The following is a 27486-nucleotide window of genomic DNA, read 5'->3' as shown; positions in this document are numbered from 1 at the left end:
AAAGGAATACCATTGTAAAGATACATGTGGTGAGGATAAAATTGAAACCTCCTTTGCAACAATGACAACAAATGAGAAGAACCTATTAGTGAATGTTGAAATTGATTATGAAGCTGAGTTATCTTTTATTGAAAAGTGGCTTGTAATGCCTAAGTATAATAAAGATGAAAGTGGTTATGGAAAAGCTACCATATCTACATCAGAAGATGAAACAAGAAAGATAAAGGAAACCATTAAAGTTGTTGAATCAGTTGCAACAATGGAAGAGATGAAAGAAAATAAAGACGTTTTTGATCTTATAGGGTTTGACAAAAAAAAATCAATCAGCAGCAGCTGAGGTACAAGCAGATGCAGAAAGAAATTGGACAAAGAAGACAAGGACATATTGAAGGTGTTAAGTTTAGGTATGGTCTATGCTTAGAGCAATTTATTTCAATTTTCACAGTTAGCTCAATATCTTCTCCAGATTAGCAATCACATCAACATTAAAGTAAATTGCTGATAGAACATAAACATAAATCGCAGAAGACAAGCCAAGACAAGAGGACACAAGATGTGGTGCTAGCCAGGGACAAACCCCAATGTAGGGAAACCCTTGATCAATTCTTCTTATATGTTCTTCAATAGTTCACCAGAGAGAGAGAGATAGTACATTTACAACAAAAGTCAACACTTTGACTTATCTAAATAAGAGCATAGATCATCTCTAAGAAGATGATACATGAGATAGTTGAACTCAGTTGAAGACATGCTGCATCAACTGATTCTCCAAGGTGACTCCTTCACCTATTGTTGTGCTGCACCTCGTCATCATGCTGCACCTCACTGTGCTGCACCCATCATCACTATGCTGCATCTCATCATGCTTCACTAATCATGACTCTACCCATCATTGTACTGCATCATGTGCTTGCTATCTCATGTGCCATTGTTGCACCATGTTGTCACACTGTTTATCCCAATGTTTAGCACTGCTGTACCTTGTTGTCACACATGTTGTTCCAATGTTTATCACTGTTGAACCAAGCCATCATTGTGACATTGCCGCTATCATGTTGTCATGGCTACTAGCATTGTTGTCCCACTATTAGTGATAGCTGCTCCTAAGATAGCTTGCTGCACCAAGCTCTATTACCTAGCTTCCCATTTACCTTGCTCCAACAGGCACCCTTGTTGTTGTTGTTGTCCCATGTACCATACCATTATGTGCAACCACCAATTTGGCCTCCACTAACTGCCCAACAATCTGGTCCAAACTGATCCTCATCTAGGATCCAACACCTACAAGAAGTGTCATAGACAACATACCTTAACTCACTGTTTTGAGGTCTGATTAGTTTGCTGCAAACTAAGCCTGGTTAGGGCATACCACAGTCCCTTTGCCAGCCTTCTTTTCTGCCTAGATTTGCTCCAAGGTGATGTGGTTGCCCATCCTTATGGGGATGTGACCCTTCACAATAATCTTGGGCAGTTTTAGTCCTTACTGTAACAACCTATCTCAAATCACGAACAGCATAGCAATATTAGCATGCATGTGAGGCATGCATATGATAGCTACATATGCATGCATCATATACATTGCACTAGTATATATATATCAACTATTCATGGAGAATGTCTAAATATAAGATAAATGAATTAATTATCAAAAGTGTTAATTAAATACCTAATTCTCGTAAATAGAAGGAATATACATTTAATAAGAAATATAGTGAAAATGTTGAGTTTATTCATAGGTTTACCAGCTCATATATAACCCAAAATGTATATTAAATAAACTAAACCCATAAACCTTATTATTAAATCTGATATGTTATAAAAATAAAATAATATTTAATATTTAAAATCATTATGGCCATATACTATTTAATAAATTAAAACACCAACCGTCATAATTGAAAGTGATACCACTCGATGTTGTAAGGGGATCTGATTCAATTAAAGGCAAAAGGCATGACAAAGCAACCATCGCTTAACAAAAAAATAATATCCTTTCATAAAGGCGGTGAACGAATATGTAGAGGTGAAGGAACCTCTACTATTTAAAGGGAGGAAGGAGGATTTCAAAAGGGGGAGGAAGAAAAAGCTTTTGGGCGTTAAGGGAAAAACACAGTTGCAAGAAGGAGATTTGATAATAAGAAATTACAGATAGTAAGGGTTGAGCTTAATTGTTCTGAAGTTTTTGGGCACAAGGGAACAGTTTGCATCAATTGAGAAGCATCCTGGACTGAGTACCTAGGTTGTACTTAGTTTGGCTGGGAGGTTATGGTCTTTTGGTAACGGGAGCGAGAGCTGGACCAATGCTGAAGCCTCTTCATCCGTAGGAAACCAAGTAGGTACTTCTCATCAAATCAATCAATTTGATATATGAAATTTTGTTAAATTTTAATGTAGGTTCATGAAGATTTCATATTCTATTCACAAGGAATAGTTGTTTAAATTATTTACAGTCCTTACATTTGGTATCGGAGCCAGTTTTGCCAACTCTCGGACCTATAGGCTTTGCACATGATATATATACAACCACTGTTTCAACTATGTAATAAACATATTACTCACACTCTGTCCTGTGCCAATGTTTTGAATTAGTTTCATCTACATAACAAAATAATTTAGATTTTATGAATAGGATTTAAGGGTGTTCGTCTGGATATAAACTGGTATGCCTTGCTGGTTATAACTATGACCTTGCTTTGTTTTATTTGCGCTACCAGAATCACTTGGAACCCTTGCAACTGTTTTATAGGAACCAAAATTGACATCTAAGTATTAAATAGCCGTGAGGGTAGAAATATAAACATCGTTGTTTATAGGAATCAAACCCTCAAGCTCTGATACCAAATGTAAGGACTGTAAATAATTTAAACAGCTATTCCCTGTAAACAAAATATGAAATCTTCATGAACCTACATTAAAATTTAACAAAATTTCATATATCAAATTGATTGATTTAATGATAAGTACCTACCTGGTTTCCTGCGGATGAAGAGGCTTCAGAATTTGTCCAGCTCTTGCTCCGGTTACCAAAAGACCATAACCTCCCAGCCAAACTAAGTACAACCTAGGTACTCAATCCAGGATGCTTCTCAATTGATGCAAACTGTTCCCCCGTGCCCAAAAACTTCAGAACAATTAAGCTCAGCCCTTACTGTCTGTAATCTCTTATTACCAATTCTCCTTCTTGCAACTGTGTTTTTCCCTTAACGCCCAAAAGATTTTTCTTCCTCCCCCTTTTGAAATCCTCCTTCCTCCCTTTAAATAGTAGAGGTCCCTTCACCTCTACGTATTCGTTCACCGCCTTTATGAAAGGATATTATTTTTTGTTAAGCGGTGGTTGCTTTGTCATGCCTCTTGCCTTTAATTGAATCAGATCCCCTTACAACATCGAGTGGTATCACTTTCAATTATGACGGTTGGTGTTTTAATTTATTAAATAGTATATGGCCATAATGATTTTAAATATTAAATATTATTTTATTTTTATAACATATCAGGTTTAATAATAAGGTTTATGGGTTTAGTTTATTTAATATACATTTTGGGTTATATATGAGCTGGTAAACCTATGAATAAACTCAACATTTTCACTATATTTCTTACTAAATGTATATTCCTTCTATTTACGAGAATTAGGTATTTAATTAACACTTTTGATAATTAATTCATTTATCTTATATTTAGACATTCTCCATGAATAGTTGATATATATATATATATATATATAGTGCAATATATATGATGCATGCATATGTAGCTATCATATGCATGTCTCACATGCATGCTAATATTGCTAGGCTGTTTGTGATTTGAGATAGGTTGTTACATACACCCCTCCTTCAGAAAACTTTGTCCCGAAGTTAAGGGTTTATAAAGTATATCGATAATTCCTTTAGGGTATGTAGAGGTTGTGTTATGTGATTGAATTTTCATTTATAATTGTGAGGATACTTTAAAATCTGTGATTTGAATGTTGATAGGTTTATAATTTTAATAGTTAAGCCTGATCCCGACCAGACTCCCAAGCTATTCTAGAAACATCCTATCATTACTAATCTCTTCCGCTTCCATCCTATCCGTCCTCTATTGGAGTGTGCCATGGCATCAGCTACGCTGACTAACCATTCATAGGCTCTCAAGGATATCAGCATTGATTATATCAACCTGATTGCCCAGTAGGCATCTGGCAGTCATCATCATACGTCTAGAGCAGCGTGATTCGCACAGTCCTCCCATGACTCCAGGTTTTGGAGGATAAACGGTGGCTAATACCTCCACCCCTCTTAGTGGAACCAGAGTCAACACCCTATCATGGAATCTCTTTGAGCCTTAATTGTTCTAAAGTTTTTGTCATCACGTGGTCATCTTGGTAATGATGTTATCTGAAACATAAACACTTATCCATACATTTATAAAATATGCATCTATATATTCAAAATAAATAGTTTATGCATAATTCATACATGTTAACTACAGTATAACGTACTCAGCCATATTCTACTCATGTTATTAGCTTTCATATTAAAATGTAATCATTCTTTTATTTCTATCTCATCAATCATATCGATATGCATAAATGAAACAATTTATAATATCTTATTTCCCATTAGAAGCAAAATTACTCGAATATTTAAACTTTACTTTGATAACTATAATTCAATAAGATCAATAACATATTCCGTTTTGGTATCCACGTACCAGTGGAATTAAACAGATAACATATCATTCATGTTTATATGTGATCATTCGATAATGGTTTTGAGTTTCTAATTTAAAGTAAAGTAAATATATACAAAACATGGTTTAAAGTTCTTCAAAATTGACAAAAATTGGGGTATCTTTGACATATGATTTTCGTATCTTCCCAAGTAGTTGATCCAGGACTATACTTGTCCCATTGGACCTTAACTTGGTCTACCAGACAATTCCTGAGCTGTCAAACCCTACGTTCCGGTATACATAATGGTTCGACCGATATGATTCCTTCGTCCAATACCTGCAGTTCCTGAAGATTCCACTACAGTGGATTGGTGTGCTGCTTGATTGTTGTTGACTATTGCATGGATTCTATGATTGCCTTGAGTATTTAGTATTGGTTCATTTCCTGTCCTATGTAATATACTTGATGAAGCTTCTGGACAATCACACTGAAATGCAATCCTCCACATCCCAACAATTAACCTGTGTTGGTCCTCTTGAATCAGGACGTGAATTTCTAGATAAAGAACTTCGTCCTCTCATGTTGCTTCCTCTCGAATTTCTTCCTCTATTAGCAGTTCCACAAGATTTCCATGGACTCGTGTTTGATGATTCAACGGCTATAGTATTAACTGCCATGGGAGCTCTTGTTCCTACATTTCTTGGGTTAAATCTATTACCATAAGGTGGTCTTGAGTACCTCCCCTGAAGAAATTTCGGGGAGTCTTTCCTGAAAATCCTGATTGTGGATTTTCTGCTTGGCCCTTATTGAAATTGCCATTCATTGCTAACAATCTACATGAAAATCTTTGTTATCCCATGGCAAAAGTACTCTCAAACTGTAGCTTAATATAACACAGGGCTACCTCATCCCAAATCAATTCTCCAACTGCTGAGCAACATGCAGCCATCAAGCAAGCCACGAACACATAGTTGTGAGCTTGTTCCTGAAACCCACAGCCATTGAGTGAGTTGCAACCATTGAGTGTCATTTAGTTGATCCCGTTGAGTCACTTTCCACGACCCTCTGTTTGTCGCGACCTTGGCTCATGCTCTTCTGCTAGTTGCGACCCTTGCCACCACTCATATGCAAAAACTCCAGAAGGAAAAGAAGTTTTCTGACTCAACCAAGGCCTATCATCAACTAATGTCATACAAATAGGTCCGAATAATCTTCTTACCTTACAAGGCACCATTTGAGAGTGTCGGAATGGTAGAGAAGAATCCGCGAAGATCTGAGACCTATTAACTGCAAGCTTGGCTGCCAGAGAGTTCCACTGCACCGCGAGATTGCGGAATACAAAACCCGATTTGATGTCCCCCCGGCCATTATTTTCTCTGTATTGACAAAATGCGACCTGAGCTCTGAAAGTTGGGCATGATGTCCCTGCCATTTTAAATAATGGCAAGCAAATTTGAAAGGGAATTAACTCATTGAGTATGCCCACACTGCATCATGCAGCCGTGTTATTGAGGAGACGTGTGTACCAAACCTGATTATCGTGGCCAAGAAAATAATTTTATTTTAAATTAAGGTTCAAGTGTCAAGCAAAGAATTAAGGTTCAAACCATATGATATATCATATCGTAACCCATACCATAAATTATATCAGGTGTCAAATGTTTGTATGTAACCACCGGGAATAGGAACCATGTTAAATACGTGGTAATGTTATAAGCGATACACGATATATTATATTGTAAATATATCATACGATATATCCAACCATATCCAACATTAAACTTATGATATACACCATATCAAATATGATATATATTCGTATTATCCATGGTAAAACGACGGAGATGTTGCGCGAAGGTTTCGACCCGCCGACCTCCCCACCGTATATACGCTTTCGACCCGTCTCTGCGATGAAAATGAGTGGGTTAAAGCAGATGAATGGGTGGGTTTTAAAAGCAGATTTAACACTATACCAGTGAAAAGCTTTATTTTTCAATACCGCTGTATCACTAAATTATTTGGGAAACCACATTTACAAAGCTATATGTTATTTAATAGAGATATTTCCCTGCCAAACAAAACTATATGTTTATTAATAGAGATATTTACTTACAAAAACATGCCCATACATTACACCATCAATAAAGTAATGCTAGTCACCTTCAGCATTAACTTACTTTTGTTCTAGTCGCCGATAAGTTTGACCACTCTCGAAGTTGTGTTCTATTCGAATTAATTCGAACTAGAGTTATTAGAAAATATAAGAGGTTGTTAAGGATCTTTTAAATTTTTATAGGTGTGGCTTTTATTAATTTTATTTAAAATTTGTTTTGCAAATTTAATAGAATTATTAGAAAATTATATTCGAATACTCAGTATTCTCTTAGTTTAACTTTAAAGAATATTTTAAAATATTAAAAGCACAGGTATATTAAAATATTTTATCAAGAGCTATGGAAATAATTTAGTTAGTAGAGAATGTTTACTAAGAGAATGAGTGTTATGAAAGAAACTTAGAAAAATTTGAGTTATATATATCAGATTATATTATGTTTTTTATTATATATATAGTTAGGCATAAATATTTTAGACTATTATTTATGCTATGTTATAATGATTATAATAATAATCTTAAAAAAAAAATAAAAAAAAATAAAAAAAAAATTATAAAGACTCATGCATTAGAATAAGTATTATTATGCATTAGGATAGGATTCCCTGCATTAGGACAAGGAGGTCGCAAGACCACCCTCCTTGACCTCGGTACCAGTAAGATCTGCCTAGCAGGTAAAAATAGCAAAAAAACTATACCCATTTGTAAATTTGAAATTGCAAAACTATATGTTAAATCTGAAAGTATACCTCAAATTTTTACAAATTTAATTATGTATACAGGAAACTAGGAAACACTACGATGGTAAGGACATATCAGCAACGACGACGTGATCGGGCAGTATCACCGTCATTAATGCTGGCACCATCGTCATCACCATCTCCATCGCCACCACCATCATCATCGCCTCCATCGAGACCATCATCAACACCAATCGCTCCAGCACCAGAGTTGACCGTGATAATGCACTCATTAGAAGCCTTATTGGAAACATTAAAAGGGTCAACAATGGCTAAGACCAAAGAAGAACCTCAACCCTTAGCAACCAATTCAGCAGAACCAAAGAATTTTGAGTATAAAAGATCAAAGGAAGATATTTCTAAGGAGCTACAGAAAATTAAACTCCCAGAATTTTCAGGAGGTCGAGCTGGAGAATGTGTTGAGGCATGGTTAGAAGGAATGAACAGATGTTTTAAATTAAGAGAGTACTCTTCTTCTTCAAAAACAAAAATTGTTGTATTTCAATTAAAGGAAAGTGCCTTGATTTGGAAGGGAAAATCTGGAAAAACAACTACACCTCACAACGGATAATGTCCCTTGGGAATTGTTCGAGGAAAGATTCCGTGCTAAGTATTCACCTCCATATTTTCAAGAACAACAAGTCGGAGCCTTTCATACATTAATTCAAGGTAATAAATCAGTGGAAGGATATGAAAAAGGTTTATGGAGCTTCTGAAATACATTCACTACTTAGATTCTGATGAACGTCAAGTTGAACGCTTCATATTTGGGTTAAACCCTCGCATCAGGGGTTAGGATGTGGAAACCATCATCAGTAGCCGAGGCAGTAGAATGTGGCCGCTATGCAAAAGAACATCTAGGAATCAAAAAGGATGTTGGCCCAGCAGAACCTCGACAACCAGGATTTTCAAGAAAGACTCCCCGAAATTTCTTCAGGGGAGGTAGCTCAAGACCACCTTATGGTAGTAGATTTACCCCAAGAAATGTAGGAACAAGAGCTCCCATGGCAGTTAATACTATAGCCGTTGAATCATCAAACACGAGTCCATGGAAATCTCGTGCAACTGCTAATAGAGGAAGAAATTCAAGAGGAAGCAACATGAGAGGACGAAGTTCTTTATCTAGAAATTCACGTCCTGATTCAAGAGGACCAACACAGGTTAATTGTTGGGGATGTGGAGGACCACATTTTCAACGTGATTGTCCAGAAGCTTCATCAAGTATATTGCATAGGATAGGAAAGGAACCAATACCAAATACCCAAGGCAATCATAGAATCCATGCAATAGTCAACAACAATCAAGCAGCACACCAATCCACTGTAGTGGAATCTTCAGGTATTATTAATGGTATAAAATTCAAAATCTTATTTGATATTGGTGCCACAGATAGTTTCATTTCGTCATATGCATTAAATAAATGTGGGCTAGCAGCTCGCAAGTAAAATGATTTCAGACAGGTAGAAATGGCCTCAGGAGAACTCCAATCCGTAGACTTAAGTGTGGATCAATGCAAAATTGATTTAGGGGTCTGTTCGACTAAATTGAAAGTTTATGTCACAACCCTAGGAACTTATGATCTTGTCATAGGTATGGATTGGTTAGAAGCTCATCAAGCTTGGGTGGACTGTTATGGAAAAAGAATTCTCGGTATAAATGATGAAGGAGAGGCGATTCAAATTCAAGGTATCAAGAGAAAAGTATATTTATGCTACATATCAGCAATGAAAATGAAGCGTTGCTCAAAGAAAGGTTGTCAGGCATATGTAATTCAAGAAGTAAGAAAAAGGACCATCCTTAGAACAATATCCGGTGTTAGTCGAATTTCCAAATGTATTTCCAAAGGAACTACCAGGATTACCCCCCGAAAGAGAGCTAGACCTCACAATAGAATTGAAACCTAGTACTGAACCAATCTCTAAAACACCTTATAGAATGACAGCTCCGGAACTTCAAGAATTACAAATTCAATTGAAGGAACTATTGGATATAGGACATATTCGACCCAATATATCACCTTGGGGTGCTCCTGTAATTTTTGTCAAGAAGAAAGATGGATCCTTAAGATTATGCATAGATTATCGAGACTTGAATCGAGCTACAGTAAAGAATCAATATCCTATGCCTTGAATTGATGACCTCTTCGATCAAATGAAAGGAGCTGCTGTCTTTTCAAAAATTGATCTTCGATCAGGCTATCATCAGCTAAGGATTTATGAAAGCGATATTTCCAAGACTGCATTCCGAACACGCTTTGGGCATTATGAATTTACAGTGGTACCATTTGGATTAACTAATGCACCAACAGTGTTCATGAACCTTATGAACAGTGTTTTACGCAAATATCTTGATCAATTTGTACAAGTCTTTTTAGATGATATTCTCATCTACTCTAAGAATAAGAAAGAGCATGAAGACCATTTACGGATAGTATTATCCTGCCTCAGAAAACACCAGTTCTATGGAAAGTTATCCAAGTGTTCATTCTTTCAGGAAAAGATTCATCACTTAGGTCATATCATATCAGGCAAGGTTGCACGAAACGGGGAAACGGGTACGAGTTTCGGAAACGGGAAGCGATACGAAACGCGACCTCCCCAAATTTTGGAAACGGGGAAACGCGAATATATATATATATATATATATATATATATATATATATATATATATTAGGACATTTAAGAAATATGTGCAATCATAAAGCATATATGATACATTCTAATTTATTACATTATGATAAAATTGTCAATTGTCAATGCATAAACTATAAGTATTTAAATTTACATCACATTTACTCATGAATAATCACATAATGAAAATAGAAATATCCAAAATCAGCCACGAGAAATTTCTAATTTTTTGTCTCGTGCTTCATTGGGAGTCTCCTCCTACATAGTCGAATGACCTTAGTGCTCTTGATTAAATACAAGTTTCATACCCTAGTACCCTACATTCTCTTGATTATTGGGAGTCTCCCCTGCATAGAGGGCTTGGTTCTCTCGATTAAATACAAATTCCATACCCTAGTACATGATAAAATCAATGGAAACATTGCAATCCCCCCAATCCTGAAATCCTGAAAAACAGATAAGTCTGCTGGATTTTGAGTGAAATCTAAAATTCTACTTTCTCGATATGAAATCCAATGAGGGCGAAACCACTCTCAAACATCCTGAGTCATTTCATGGTAATGTTAAAAATTTAAGTAAAAGGATGAAAATGAAAAATAAAGGAGAATATCACTTTTACTTTAAGAATTTAACATTACCATGAACTGCATATCAACACTAGGGCAAAAGTTCACTTTTATAACTTTAGACAGGCATCTGGAAGCAACTAGAAGTCACTAGGCTAATGTAAGAATAGATTAGAAAACAAATAATAATAAAAAATTAAAAAAAAACACAAGTAAATGCTGAAACGTGGGTCATACGACCCTGAAACGCGTTTCAGGCCGTACTGGCCACGTTTCAATTTCGTGAAACGTGGCAGTACAGCCTTAAACGCGTTTCAGGGCCGTACCAAACGCGTTTCAGCGTTTCATACTCATTTCCGTACGGAAACGCCCTCCTACCCCACGTTTCCTGCAACATAAATATCAGGTGAAGGGATCTCAATAGACCCTGAGAAGGTAAAAGCAATCATGGAATGGCCAATACAAAAAAATGCACATGAAGTACGACGCTTTATGGGTTTAGCCGGTTACTACCGAAGATTTGTGGAAGGATTCTCCAAATTTGCAAAGCTGATTACAACTCTTCAACGTAAAGGAGTTAAGTATGAATGGACTGAGGAATGTAATAAAGCATTCTCTGAACTCAAAAGACTACTAACCAGTGCACCAATCTTAAGAGTCCCTGATATGGACAAAGATTTTACGGTATGTACTGATGCATCCAAACATGGGTTAGGTGCAGTATTAATGCAGGATAGAGGAGTAATAGCGTATGTCTCAAGAAAGTTAAAGCCTCATGAAGAACTCTACGCTACTCACGATTTAGAGTTAGCCGTTGTAGTACTAGCTTTAAAGATTTGGAGACACTATCTAGTGGGGCGAAGTTTTATGCTTAAAAGCGACCATCAAAGTCTACAATATTTGTTCACCCAAAGAGACTTGAATGCTAGACAAAGACGATGAAGTGAATTCCTAAGTGAATATGACTTTGGAATATCATATATTAAAGGAAAAGAAAATGTAGTGGCAGATGCTTTAAGCAGAAGACCACGGATATTCTCCCTCATACCTATCAAAGTAGACTTAAGGCAACGAGTACTAGAACATCTCATAAAAGATAGCTGGTATTTAAAGGTAAGATCTAGTCTTGATAGTAAAAAGCCAAAAGAATCTAAGTTTGAAGGATATGAACTAGAAGATGATGGAATCTTACGATTTCATGGAAGGATGTATATTCCTGATAATAGGGATCCTGGAGACACCATCCTTAAGGAAGCCCACAGAACAGTATATTGTGTACATCTTGGAGTAAAGAAAATGTATACTGATACCAAGAAACTTTTCTTCTGGTCGCGCATGAAACGTGATATCGTTCAATTCGTTGCAAGATGTTTGGAATGTCAACAAGTAAAAACTGATCATTGTCACCCAGCAGGTCTCTTACAACCTCACGACATCCCTATGACCAAATGGGAGATCATTTCTATGGATTTTATCACTGGGCTACCTCTTACTTCTCAAAGACAATGCTATTCTGGTGGTAGTGGATAAATTAACAAAAAGTGCCCATTTCATTCCTGTAAGAGATACTTATGAAGTTGTTGACGTAGCTCGAGTATTCATAAATGAAATTATTTGATTTCATGGAGTACCTAAGAAGATCATATCAGATAGAGATTCACGATTCACTTCAAGATTTTGGACTTGCATGCAGTCAACCTTAGGAACTCAACTAAATTTGAGTACAGCTTATCATCCTGAAACTAATGGGCAAACAAAAAGAGTAAATCAAGTACTTGAAGATATGTTGAGGATGTATGTTATGGATCAGCAATCGCACTAGGAAAGGTATTTATCCTTAGTCGAATTTGCATACAATAACAGTTACCACAGCTCAATCGGAATGCCTCCATTTGAAGCATTATACGGCAGACCTTGCAGAACACTGTTAAGTTGAGACAGGTTAGAAGATCGGGTGATAGTAGAGCCAGAATTAATCCAAGAAATGGAAGAGCAGGTAAAACAAATTAGATAACAGTTAAAAGAAGCACAGGATAGACAAAAGAGTTATGTTGATGCTCATAGAACTAATAGGAAGTATGAAGTAAGGGATCAGATTTTCATCCGCATCAAACCGAATAAAAGCACTATTCAACTCGGAAAATGGAAAAACTCGTCACCCCGATTTTTTGGACCATTTAAAGTCATGGAAAGAGTTGGACCTGTCGCCTATCGTCTTGCACTGCCACCTCACTTGCATAAAGTTCATAATGTATTTCATGTATCTGTATTAAGGCATTACATAGCTGACCAATCTCATAACCTTCAATGGAAGGAACTGCAGGTATCGGACGAAGGAATCATATCGGTCGAACCATTACGTATACTGGAATGTAGGGTTCGATAGCTCAGGAATCGTCTGGTAGACCAAGTTAAGGTCCAATGGGACAAGTATAGTCCTGGATCGGCTACTTGGGAAGATACGGAAATCATATGTCAAAAATACCCCAACTTGTGTCAATTTTGAAGAACTTTAAACCATGTTTTGTATATATTTACTTTACTTTAAATCAGAAACTCAAAACCATTTTCGAATGATCACATATAAACATGAATTTTTATGATATGTTATCTGTTTAATTCCACTAGTACGTGGATACCAAGACGGAATATGTTATTGATCTTACTGAATTATAGTTATCAAAGTAAAGTTTAAATATTTGAGTAATTTTGCTTCTGATGGGAATTAAGATATTATAATTTTGTTTCATTTATGCATATCGATATGATTGATGAGATAGAAATAAAAGAATGATTACATTTTAATATGAAAGCTAATAACATGAGTAGGATATGGCCAAGTATGTTATACTGTAGTTAACATGTATGAATTATACATAAACTATTTATTTTGAATATATTGATGCATATTTTATAAATGTATGGACAAGTGTTTATGTTGCAGATAACATCGTTACCAAAATGACCACGTGATGACAAAAACTTCAGAACAATTAAGGCTCAAAGAGATTCCATGATAGGGTGTTGACCCTGGTCCCACTAGGAGGGGTGGAGGTATTACCCACCGTTTATCCTCCAAAACCTGGAGTCATGGGAGGACTGTGCGAATCACGCTCCCCTAGACGTGTGATGATGACTGCCAGATGCCTACTGGGCAATCAGGTTGATATAATCAACGTTGATACCCTTGAGAGCCTATGAATGGTTAGTCAGCATAGCTGATGCCATGGCACACTCCAGTAGAGGACGGATAGGATGAAAGCAGAAGAGATTAGGAATGATAGGATGATTCTAAAATAGCTTGGGAGTATGGTCGGGATCAGGCTTAACTATTAAAATTATAAACCTATCAACGTTCAAATCAAAAAATTTAAAGTGTCCTCACAATTATAAATGAAAATTCAATCACATAACACAATCCCTACATACCCTAAAGGAATTATCGATATACTTTATAAACCCTTAACTTCGAAACGAAGTTTTCTGAAGGAGGGGTGTATGTAACAACCTACCTCAAATCACGAACAGCATAGCAATATTAGCATGTGAGGCATGCATATGATAGCTACATATGCATGCATCATATACATTGCACTAGTATATATATATATATATATATATATATATATATATATATATATATCAACTATTCATGGAGAATGTCTAAATATAAGATAAATGAATTAATTATCAAAAGTGTTAATTAAATACCTAATTCTTGTAAATAGATGGAATATACATTCAGTAAGAAATATAGTGAAAATGTTGAGTTTATTCATAGGTTTACCAGCTCATATATAACCCAAAATGTATATTAAATAAACTAAACCCATAAACCTTATTATTAAACATGATATGTTATAAAAATAAAATAATATTTAATATTTAAAATCATTATGGCCATATACTATTTAATAAATTAAAACACCAACCATCATAATTGAAAGTGATACCACTCGATGTTGTAAGGGGATCTGATTCAATTAAAGGTAAGAGGTATGACAAAGCAACCACCGCTTAACAAAAAATAATATCCTTTCATAAAGGCGATGAACGAATACGTAGAGGTGAAGGAACCTCTACTATTTAAAGGGAGGAAGGAGGATTTCAAAAGGGGGAGGAAGAAAAATCTTTTGGGTGTTAAGGAAAAAACGCAGTTGCAAGAAGGAGATTTGGTAATAAGAGATTACAGACAGTAAGGGTTGAGCTTAATTGTTCTGAAGTTTTTGGGTAGGGGGGAACAGTTTGCATCAATTGAGAAGCATCATGGACTAAGTACCTAGGTTGTACTTAGTTTGGCTGGGAGGTTATGGTCTTTTGGTAACGGGAGCGAGAGTTGGACCAATTCTGAAGCCTCTTCATCCGCAGGAAACCAAGTAGGTACTTCTCATCAAATCAATCAATTTGATATATGAAATTTTGTTAAATTTTAATGTAGGTTCATGAAGATTTCATATTCTGTTCACAGGGAATAGCTGTTTAAATTATTTATAATCCTTACACTTACAAAGTCCATGGCCTACCCTCACAGCAAGTTTCCGTAGATTTGCAGCAACCTGGTTAAGGGTTTGCCCACCTCAAAACAGTCTCTCCTAGCCTTGGCTCTCCTTCCAATAATTCGGTTACCTGAAATGGCCTTGAGACAGTCCTTCAAACCCTCGCTGGAATGTTGCCTTAGTTGCGGCCTAGTCATCCCTTTACTCAGCCAGTTACACGAGAGAACAGTCCTCATCTACATCCATTGCTCGACCTCCTTAATATTACGTTGTCCAGAATCTCCTCAACCTTCTTAATCTGATTGCAGTAGGCTTTAGACAGCCAGGTTAGGACAACGTATGGGACGGCTGAGTCATCACTCATTATCTAGGGCACCTAACCCTCCTTGACTACGGTTAGGAATTGTGTGTGGGTCTTCCTTAGACAGCAGCGTAGATAGACTTCCTTGACTGCGACTAGGTGTCATGATCCCTTTAGGACAGCATTTAGATCTCTCCTCCATCACTGCGTTGAGAGCTAGATCATACTCCTCAGGACTACGTTAGGGCATCCTCCTTAGGGCTACGTTAGGGCTACTTCCTCCTAGATTTCTCTCACACTAAAACCCAAAGCGAGTAGAGAGAAATCAAGAGAGAAGTGTGCGTTGAAATGACTACCATGTCATCTCCTTTTATACTAAAACGTTGAGCACATGTGGGTGTAATTTGGTTGTTGGCCGACCTTGACGAATTGTCCCATAACACAAATAAATTCATATCTCCATGAATACTTATCGAAATCAGATGATCTTTAGATCAATCCTACACCTCTCGATGAGAGGAATCCAAGAAAAATATCAACTGCCATAAATAAGATGACCCACATGTAGTTTAGCCCTAGTTACCAATTTTAACAGAAAGAGATGACCAAAGTAATACTGGAGCCAAATAACCAAAAAAAATATGCAGAATATAGAGTTTGGATCAAAAGGAAGAATAAGCTTATACAACACACAGTTGAGGACAACCTGCACCAGCATGTAGAAATAAAACATCTTTTTGACTTAAATATTGTAAGCCAAGCTGAGGCTTTGTCCCGCAAGCATTAGCAGTCATAATTAAGGGGGGGTGTTGGAAATTATTATTCCCAGTTACATTCAGTTAGTTATTGGTTTGAGTCATTTTTAGAAAGTTAAATTTAGCAACTGCCAGTCATGTATGTGTGAGCTAAGATTAGCATATCTATTCTTAGTAGTTTTGAGTCTGTTTAATCATGTAGCTTTAATCAATTTACTAAGCAGCATCTCATTTGAGTGTGTTATTTTGTGGTTTCCTTCTTTGTCCATCTATCACTACAAATGTGCAATCAATTAGATCCATGAATCACATGTGCTAAGCCATCAAACAAAGGGAGCACTCTACTCAAACCTCCTTAACATATGAGCAAAGTGCTAGATCCAAGAAATAATTAGTCAAACAAGACTTGTATCATCATTAACCATATTCCAAGTCACCCAAAAGCTCAACTAACTCATCAAGAAATGGAGGACCTCATCAAAATATGTGTGAAATGATGGCAAGCATAAATGTCTTCGCTGAGAAATCAATGCTAGTAGGATAAGGGTTAGAATTATTTTTCTTGATAATTACTTGTGAATTATGTTGGCTTCTTTTACTTATTTGTTATATTATCTTTCATCAAGCAATTACCAAATTATGTGTGCATGAAGATCACAAAACCACAAGACACAAGATGTAGGCACTCTGCCATGGCAAAAGCCCTATCTAGGTGAAAACCCAGTCAAAGGTCTTTTCCTTCAACAGTTTTCCTTGAGACTCTTCTACCTAGACAAAGTGCTCCTCCACACCAAGCCAGCCTCTTCTTCGATCCAACCTTCGACCCAGTAGTAGTAGCACTTCAACCCTAGAACTTAGACTTGGCAGCTTCCAGCATCAGCAGCAGCTTCAAACTAGAGTAGGCGACTTCAATCTCCTAAACCAGTCCACATGCGAGAGAGAGAGAGAGAGGCACCAAATTTCGATTTTCTTCTTCTCCTTCACCTAGACTAAACTCGCACTCTTTTTGGACCCTTCCTTCAACTTCACACTTCTTCCTAGCTTCCACCTTCCACCTTCCAAAGATCGAACTATGCTTGAGAGAGTGAGATGCTCAAATGAAGTCAAATTGCCTTGTATATTTAGCCTTCCAATGAGGTCAAATAGCCTTCCTTGAGGCCGACTTGATCTTCTTGAGGACGACTTGGTGTGGAGGTTACATAATTTATTTTTGACCCAAAAATTAATTCTTTTTACATCGTTCAAAAGCCCAAGAAAGGTCTCATAAAATATACAATGACTCTGTTGACTCTTTATTAATCCTAAGAAACCACAATGGGGAGTTTTACTAATAAAAAAATGAGCCAAGCATGAAACTCATGCTCTAATAAGTCATTGTAACAATAATAAAAATTCTTTCGACAAATACATTTTATGAAGACCAAACCTAGTTACATTTTTCAACACTCCCTCCTAATTAGGGAGGTATTCATACGGAAGATCTCAAACTATATGAACTATGAAGAGTTTAGGCACCACAATGCCATGGACTAGATTCTTGACTAGGGCAATCTATCCAAGTGGGACTAAGATGGACTAAAGCTTTCAGCCTCTCTAGGTACCATCAGGCTTACTTGCTAACCATCAACCCAGAGATCTAGGTGCATATCCGAGGTCAAAACTCCAAGACCAATGCCAACCTCCCTACTTCGGGAACTAGACATCAACTCATAGTGTCAGCCAAATGTCCTCGAAGGCAATGCGTCTCACACACAAGGCCTCAACAAATCTCTTCCACATTTTTATCATCATTAGCAAAATCCGCAATATCAACTAAACCAAGAATGCTTCTAAGATACTCAAACTTCTTATTAGGAAGAGACTTTGCTAGTATATCAACTACCTTATCGTTTGTCGGGACATACTATAGCTTCACGATCCCATCCTGCACCAAGTTCCTAATATAGTGGAAAATATTGTAGATATGCTTCGTCCTTGCATGAAACACGGGATCTCCAAACATCTTTATACAACTTTGATTATCACAATTAATCACAGTAGGATCTAGAGGCTTCTCAAACAAATCTGTCAGAAGCTTCCTCAACCATACAGCCTCCTTTCCTACTTCACATGCAGCCATGTACTCTACTTCAGCACTACTCAAAGCAACAGGATCTTGCTTTCTACTCATCCATGAGATCATGGCAGATCCCAAACTAAAGCATCCTCCAGTAGTGCTTCTTCCATCAGTCTCACTGCCACCCCAATCTGAATCTGTGAAGCCAATCAACTTGACTTCCTTGCTATTGTACTTTAGGCAATGATGTATCGTACCATGAAGATATCTCAATATATGCTTAGCATCTATCTTGTGATCATGACGGGGCTCCAACTGAAACTGACTGAGGATGTTCACAACAAAACATATATCTGGCCTCGTATTTACGAAATACATCAAAGAACCTACCAACTTATGATAGGAGGTAGGATCCATGAGACTTGAGTCGAAGCTCCAAAACTTCTTGAGATTGGTGATCATAAGAGTAGTCAAGGGCTTGGAATCCATCATCAAAATTTCTGCAACAACTTGATGATGTACTTTCCTTGCCCCAAATATATCTCCCCAGTATTTTTCCATACTTCCAGACCTAGGTAATAGTGCATCAGTCCTAGATCCTTCACTTCAAATTCAGCTACTAGAATCTTACATTCTTGTATTCTTCTCTCCACACCTATGATGAATAGATCATCCACATACAATAGAATAATGACTGGCTCATTATTCACAACCTTGAAGTAGAGATTAGGATCAGCAAAACTCTTCACAAACCCAATTCTCATAAGGTATGCATGCATTCTTGCATACCATGCCCTCGGAGCTTGCTTCAAACCATATAGGGCCTTCTTGAGTCTACAGACATGAGTGTCCTTGTTATTTTATTCAAAGCCTTTGAGTTGCTCAATGTATACTTCCTCATCAATGGTCCCATTCAGAAATGTTGTCTTCATGTCCATTTGATGGATGTTCCATCCCATTGTAGCAGCCAACGAAACCAAAGATCTAATGGTAGTATACCTTGCAGTGGGTGCAAAGGTTTCTTCATAATCTATGCCTTCCTTTTGAGAGAAACCCCTTGCAACAAATTTGGCCTTGTATTTATCTATGCTTCCATCAACAGTGTGTTTGATCTTGTAGATCCATTTTGAGGTGACAATCGATTTGTCACTAGGTCTAGGAATAATTTCCCAAACCCCATTCTTCGTGATGGATTGATATTCTTCCTGCATAGCTTTCTTTCTTGATGAGCAGCTTCTTCAAATGTAAATGGCTCTACTTCAATTAGTTTTATCATATATGCAACATATTCAAAATATCTCTTCAGCCTTTTGCTTTTCATGAAGGTTCCTTTCACAGCTCCATGCCCTTCAACATCTTCAAGAGTGGCTTTTAACCAATTTGGCCTCTTCCTTGTGCTTGGTATGACCACAGCTTGAATAGGCTCACTTGGTCCTTCTTCTTCCTCTTGAATTGTAGAAGGGTTGTCGGGTTGTACTTCTTCTTCTTCAAATATGGGTAGATCTTCGTCATCGGAATCAATAGGAATATCCTTCGACTTTTTGTAGGCTTGATTCTCATCAAATATAACATCCCTACTTACTTCAATGTGTCTCCCTTCCTTGATGTAGATTCTATATGCCTTTGAGGAGAGACTATAGCCAACAAAGATCCCTTTAATGCTTGTAGAATCCAACTTCTTTCGCTTGTCCTTTGGAACATGGATATATGCTATTATGCAGGACTCCCAAAGATTCGGGGATCGTCCACACTTGGCCTCTTTCCTGTGAATGCTTTCTCAGGTGTCATATTATCGAGAATTCTATGAGGACTTCTATTTTGAATATATACGATTGTCATTGTTGCTTCTCCCCATAAAAACTTTGGCAAATCTTGATCAAGTAGCATTGTTCGTACACCTTCTTCAATTGTCCTATTCTTTCTTTCGGCCACTCCATTTTGTTCGGGATAGTAGGGAACAATAAGCTCCCTCTTAATTCTTGCTTCTTTACAATATGCAATTAATTCTTTAGAAATGTATTCCCCACCATTGTCAGATCTCAAAGTTTTTATCTTTCTTTTGATTAGGGTTTCCACTTCACATCTAAACTCCTTGAATTTCTCAAATACTTCATCCTTTTTCTTGAGAAGATAGAGCCATGTCTTTCTAGAGTGATCATCAATAAATGTTACATAGTAAAGATGACCTCCAAGTGATTTGTCAAAATGGGCCCACACACATTGGAATGTATGAGGTCTAATATTTCTTTAGACCTTGTTTCACTATTTGAAAATGGTTTTCTTGTATGTTTTCCCAAAGAGCATCCCTTGCAAACTCCTTCACGATCTTCTTTGATATCGAGGATGCCATGAACTAGATGTTTAAGAGTAGGAATGACTTTGTAGTGAAGATGACCATATCTTCCATGCCACAACTCAATAGGAGATATTTCCATATGAACTAGGGCTTGCGGAGGTGGTGTAATGACTCTATACAAACTTCCTTCATGAACTCCAATGACCCTAGCTTTATCAATGCTAGAATCTTTTCCCCAAACCAAGACCTTTCCATCAACAAAAGAAACTCTATCTCCTTTATCTTATAAGCAATAAATTGAAAGAAAATTCTTTTTCAAACCTGGAACATATAGTATGTTGTTGAGATGTAGTTTTGCTCCATTCTCCAGCTTCAAAGATGTTGATCCCAGGCCTCTAACAATATAGCTTTTGTTGTCTCCCAATTCCACAACGTGAGAAGATGGTTCCTTTAATAGAGTTTGTAGTTGTTTACTTTCCCCTGTCGTATGACTTGATGCTCCACTGTCAATGATCCATGCATTATCATCATATCCTGTAAGTGCAGCTAAGAACCCTTGACTTATGACCTTGTTGAATAAGTAGTAGACAATCTTCTTGATCCATCTTCCTGTAGATGTGAGTCCCATTCTTATCATAGAGGGAGAAATCATTTTCTTTAATCCAACAAAGTGATCTTCAATCTTCTTTGACCTTAGCTCTGATACCATGTTGAGAAATCAACGCTAGTAGGATTAGGGTTAGATTTCTCTTTCTTGATAATTACTTGTGAATTATGTTGGCTTATTTTACTTATTTGTTATATTATCTTTCATCAAGTGTTAATTTTCGGATGACAATGGTATGTTCTTATGCTTAGAGCAATTTTACTTCAATTTTCTTTATTAGCCCAATATCATATCTAGTATAGCAATCACATCAACATGATAGTAAAATGCAGATAGAACATAAACAATAACAGTAGAAGACAAGCCAATACAAGAGGACACAAGATATGGCACCAGCCAGAGACAAACCCCAATGTGGGGAAACCCTTGATCAATTCTTCTTATAGTTCTTCAAACGTTCAGCAGAGAGAGAGTGCAATTTACAATATTCACTTGCCCAAAGTGATCAGTCAAAATAGCAGAAACAAAAAGCCCTAACCAAAAAGTCAACGTTGGTCAACAAGGCTGAAATTGACCTCCAAAATAGCGCGGTCAAACTTGGTCAACTCGGTCTCCAACAGCAAGATAATGCAACCCAAAATAGTCTGAAAATAACCAGCCAAATCAGGTCAACGAAAGTCAACACATCAACTTGAATTAGGGCAGTCAACGCAGGGGTCAAACTGCCTTTTTGTGCCCAAAACAGCAATCTGCCCAAACAAAAGTCTCCCTCACAAAACCGAAGTTGTTGGGCTTCTGAGCCTACATGAGTTTGTTGGCCGACCTTGACAATTTGTCCATAATCAGTCATAATGGGATGATCTTTAGATCAATCCTACACCTCTCGGAGAGAGGAATCTAAGAAAAATGTGAGCTGGCTCATATGAGCTGTCCAATGTGAAGTTTGGCCATAGTTGCCAAATTTAACATTAAGCAATTACCAAATTATGTTTCCATGAAGATCACAAAAACACAAGACAAAAGATGTAGGCACTCTGCCAAGGCAAAACCCCTATCTAGGGAAAAACCCAATGAAAAATATCTTCCTTCAATAGTTTTCCTTGAGACTCTTCTACCTAGACAAAGACCTCCTCCACACCAAGCTAGCCTCTCCTTTTTCAATCCAACCTTAGACCCAGCAGTAGCAGCACTTCGACCCTAGAACTTCGACTTGGCAGCTTCCGGCATCAGCAGCAACTTCGACCTAGACTAGGAGACTTCGATCTCCTAAACCAACCCACACAAGAGAGAGAGAGAGAGAGGCACCAAAATTTTGATTTTCTTCTTCTCCTTCACCTAGACCAAACTCGCACTCCTTTTGGACCCTTCCTTCAACTTCACACTTCTTCCTAGCATCTAACTTCCAAAGATCGAACTATGCTTGAGAGAGTGAAATGCTCAAATAAAGTCGAACTACCTTGTATATATAGCCTTCCAATAAGGTTGAATAGCCCTCCTTGAGGTCGACTTGATCTTCATGAGGCTGACTTGGTGTGGAGGTTACATAATTTATTTTTGACCCAAAAATAATTCTTTTTACATCATTCAAAAGCACAAGAAGGGTCTCATAAAATAATAAATGACTATATTCACCTCTTATTAATCCTAGGAGTCCACAATGGGGACTTTGACTAATAAAATGATGACCCAAGCATGAAACGCATGCTTTAATAAGTCATTGTAACAATAGTAAAAATTATTTTGACAAATACATTTTATGGAAACCGAACTTATTTACATTTTTCAACAGTCTCCACATATGACCCAGAAGGGGAGCACTTCATATAAAACCATGCTTCACACTGTAAGCCACCAATCCATGTGTGAAAAATATACATGAGAGCTAGGGCATTAAAGTAATGAGCCTTGAATCATGCTAATACCATGTTGAATCATCCCAAATGAGTTCGAAACCAAGTGGAAGAAAGGAGCAAAGTTCCAAGCATTCCCTACCATGATGTTGTTAACCATATCAAGATGCAAATGGAATGTCAAACATTCCCAAAGGTTCTAGGGCCATTAAGGGAGATATGCATCATCATTTACCATGCACCTCTAGGCTCTAACCAATGTGAAAGCTACATCATCAAGTGCTATGCTTTTTCTCGATGATAAGCAAGTATACCAAGCAAAACACCATCAAGGCATCTAACACATCATCATCCATGTCATCAACTATCAACCAAAGCACCAAGTGAAACCATAAACCCTAGACCATCCAAAGGTCCATCAACCTATAGAAACTTCCTTGTGATAAAAATCACAAGAATAGTGAAAAAATTCAATAGTGTAGGCCTAATGCAAAAAGAGGGATAACACCATCCAGATGAACAAAAATTAAATGCACACACATGTACAAAAATTTCAGATGCACATGTATAAAAAATAATGCTCCTAAAAAATATAAGAAAAAATACCTGATAATCATGAAAGGGGTTAATGGGTGACTTCCACATAGATGACTCTCTCCTTCCTTTGCCTAAAGGCTTCTTCTCTCATCACACCTTCAATGTGAACAAGTAGACCCTCATTCTAGTTATGTTTTGATACAATGATGAAGTTTATAAACATGATGCACAAGCCCAATAACTTAACTAGAACAGGGTTCCATTGCAACAAATCCCAATAAGCCCTTGAACATCAATAAACACCAATGAATACAAATATTTGCATAAGTGGTGCTAAGCACCCAATTTATCAATAATGGAAAATATACATGTTGCATTCACTATCACAAATGACAAAACTGAGTGAATATGTACTTTCACACACAAAATGTGGGCCCATTCTAATACATTTATCAACCTAGGCTGACCATGTATTGCATTCGGGGAGAACCACGTAACCAATAGCGGAGCCACGAAAAGTGATCCAAATAAACTTTATCCCTAACAAGGATGCTCAAGTTCACCAAAGTTAAATAAGCATACTTTTAATTGTAAAAAAATTCAATGGTCATTCATAGGCTGCTTTGATATGTTGAACTATGTGGATTTATTTCTTATCGACTCATATAATATTTTCATGCATATACATTTTCTTGTGTTGTAGCCTTTGGATAAGGGTGCCCTGGACCTAGATGTTTATGGTGACTACAAAGTCATCAACGGCTGGCTTAACAGAACACTGCAAACAAACACCGTCCATTATTAGGCAAGCCTGAGAACCACCAGGGACACATTCACCCACATTTGTAGAGAATCAAACACAGAAGCAGACTCACTAGCAAAGGGAGCGGTCCAAATGGACACTGGAAAACTGCACATTGAGATAATCGGTAGAGAGGTCAGTATCTCTCTAAGAAGGAAGATATTCTATTTTAATGAGGATTACTGTTTGGTTAAAGTTCCAATGTTGCGAACATCGGCATCGGGATAAAATCGGCAAGGGTTAGGAAAACCAAAAAATCGTAAAAATCAGGAAAATATCTGTAAAAATCGGGAAAATATCGGTAAAAATCGACAAACATCAGCAAAATCAAGATACCATCAAAATATCGGTAAAAATCGGCAAACATCGGCTAGGCCAAAAAATCGTGATTTCAAGATAAAATCGGCATGTTATCGAGATGTTCGCAACACTGGGTTAAACAGATTTCGTATGATAGATTAGCATTTCAGACCTTTTATGCTCCTTTCTCAGAATGTGATTACTAGTTTATCAGATCTTTGGATGATATCTCTCAGACATACACACACACTTATGTAAAAAATGGGTTCGCAGCCAGTGCAAATGTAATATTTTTCGGCTAATAAAAGGAGACATTTTCCTTTTGAAAAAAATATACATGTTCTTGCACACACACCACTCAGTCACAAACATTTACACACCTTCCTGTATCCTAAAATCATTCTTTGATAGGTTTGGATTGTGAGCACCTGTGCATACTTATTGCCTATAGAACGGAGCCGATAGGCAAGTTTTCTTTTGTTTGCATCATCACAAGGTTGAGCTAATCCATCGTTGTTGAAATCATAATTTGATAGATCCATGCCATCATCATATTCATTCCATGTATCAAGATGTGGCTCATTAAAGTTTTCAACCTGCTTCCACAGAACTGTTTGTGATCATTAAAAAGTGATCCTAGAATGTCCCATTAAATAACATAAATGAAAGACCCTGGCATCTCTGGAATTTTTTCAGTTGCAGAAAGCAAGGACATAAAACATTATCAAATAATAAAATATGCAGAGCACAATAGATGCAATGAAGCAGCTGTGGATCATAACCCTTAAGTAACAAAATAACCTAAATGAACCACATAACAGACCTGCTCATAAAAGAAATATTCATCGCAGACTTGAAGGATGTGCCTTTCCCATTGCCTTCCAACCCTTTTGCCCTGCTGAACATCCTTTGTCCCATTGGATGCTTCAGCATATTGTCCACTTAGTAACGATTTGAGTAAAATAAGTGTTTCATCCATATCCCAAATATAGACAGTCCTCTTTATCTTTGTTTTGTTCTTATGTTTCTTATGAACTACTGTACTGTGTTCACCAGAAGCAATGAAATCGTTTCTACAGCATTCAGGTCCAGTTCCATGTACCAAAGTTTCCATCTGTGCACCATCCAAAAGCACATTTGCATCCTGCATTGCATTGTTTAGATCTCACTAGGGTTCCTAAAACAGTTGAGAGTAGCAACATGATCACTAGTAAACAAACAGCCAAAGTCTTTCTCACATTCACAAAGCATCCATTGTAGTATAAAAGAAAATTTGAAGTCTGAAAATGCAGATAACACGGATACATTCAGCTACATTTTTTTATGTAATCTGCAAAACAAAATATACATCAACTACATGAATACTAGTAGTTTGAAACTTTGATATTTCCAAAATCAAATTATCAACAAGATGCTCTCCAAAATTTACAGGGGACGTGTAATTTCTTGCATGCTCAATATGGAGTTGACACATAGCATTTAAAAATATATTAATGACAAAAATATATTTCAATGCCAGCCATAAATAAAATATTTCAATGTCCACTTTAAGTTTATACACACACACACACAAATAACGTAATTGAAGTAAAAAAATATTATTTTATAAATAGGTGCTTTCTACATCTATGTATGAGGGAGATGTGTAATTCCATCAGTGCTTAATATGGAGTTGACACGTTGAACCAGTGTAGATCCATCTAAACTCCAGATCTATCACAGGTTGAGAGGGATCAAATCCCCTAAGTTGCATTCCTCTCATCAAGTTTTGCACTCTAAAAAGAGTTTACACCTCAAGGGATTTTCTCCCTCTCAGTCCCTAATAGATCCACAATTATAATGGATCTATGTTGGGATTTAACAAATGTATCATGGAGAAATATTTATAATTTATCCCACCAACCCATTCCTAGGCCATAAAGAACTTTGCCTCTGATAGCATTATAAATTATTGCCAAGACAAGTATAATTGTCAATATATTTAGGCAAAACCATACCATTCCAAGACAACAACATACCAACTCATATAGCATGCACAGATGAAGGCTACAAGGAACAAACGTTGACCACAAATATCACATGTATAACACAAGTCCCTTAAGTCCCTTTGAGAATTTAAGGGTTCTAAGAATCTAGATGTAATTACCTTACTATATGAGTCACAAGCCCATGACATGCATCAACTACACACCATTCTTCCCCATGTGAACTCTTGTAGTCTTGCATACACACCTCCCAGCACAAATGTTTCCTTTTACATATTAGATCTATCATTTACAGCAGTTTTGGATGTCAGAACCGGGAATTGGGCGACAAGTTTCGAGAATGACTAAAGAAACCCCCCAAAATTTCAATGGGTGGCAGTATACAGGTCATAGGGAACCCCCTTAATTAAGAAAAATTCTAGAAAATCTCATAAGGTAGTAATTTTAAAATTAAAGAATCATGGTTAATCACAAATGAACACAACGCAATGTCCAATTATATTTTTCAAATTCAACTAGGTGAATGCATACATTTATACATCACATATAAATGTTTTATATGACAAAAATTTTAACTTATATTAGACACGTCAATAATCACACATGATACAAAAATTACAAGCAAGGCACTAGCATGACTTGAATAGCATTCCCTTGCTTCTATCCACTTGCATATTGATGTTCCAGGGCTTTGGAAACTCAAGGAAGTTTAAAACAAACACTGAGACCTATACATAAAGGAAAAAGGTAAAAAAGGACTCATTTTTAACTGCCCCCATAGAGAATGCTTAGGCA

General features: G+C 36.9%; 1 protein-coding gene across 1 annotated transcript in view; it reads right to left on the bottom strand.

Annotated features, from left to right (window-relative positions):
• Window positions 1-27486, bottom strand: part of LOC149150787 (protein phosphatase EYA-like) — a 235340-nt gene that overhangs the window by 147888 nt on the left and 59966 nt on the right. Inside the window, exons 2-3 of the mRNA XM_089442951.1 lie at window positions 25530-25850; window positions 25135-25302 (exon numbers count right to left, since the gene is read on the bottom strand). Of these exons, the coding sequence (XP_089299077.1) occupies window positions 25135-25302; window positions 25530-25850 (489 nt within the window). The remainder of the gene's footprint in view (window positions 1-25134; window positions 25303-25529; window positions 25851-27486) is intronic.

This window comes from Pinus tabuliformis, chromosome 9 (assembly GCF_031772625.1).
Source record: "Pinus tabuliformis cultivar Carrire ecotype Pingquan chromosome 9, CPIR1, whole genome shotgun sequence".
Classification (NCBI taxonomy): Eukaryota; Viridiplantae; Streptophyta; class Pinopsida; order Pinales; family Pinaceae; genus Pinus; species Pinus tabuliformis.
The sequence above is the reverse complement of the archived record's forward strand: the minus strand, read 5'-3'. Positions and strand labels throughout refer to the sequence as shown.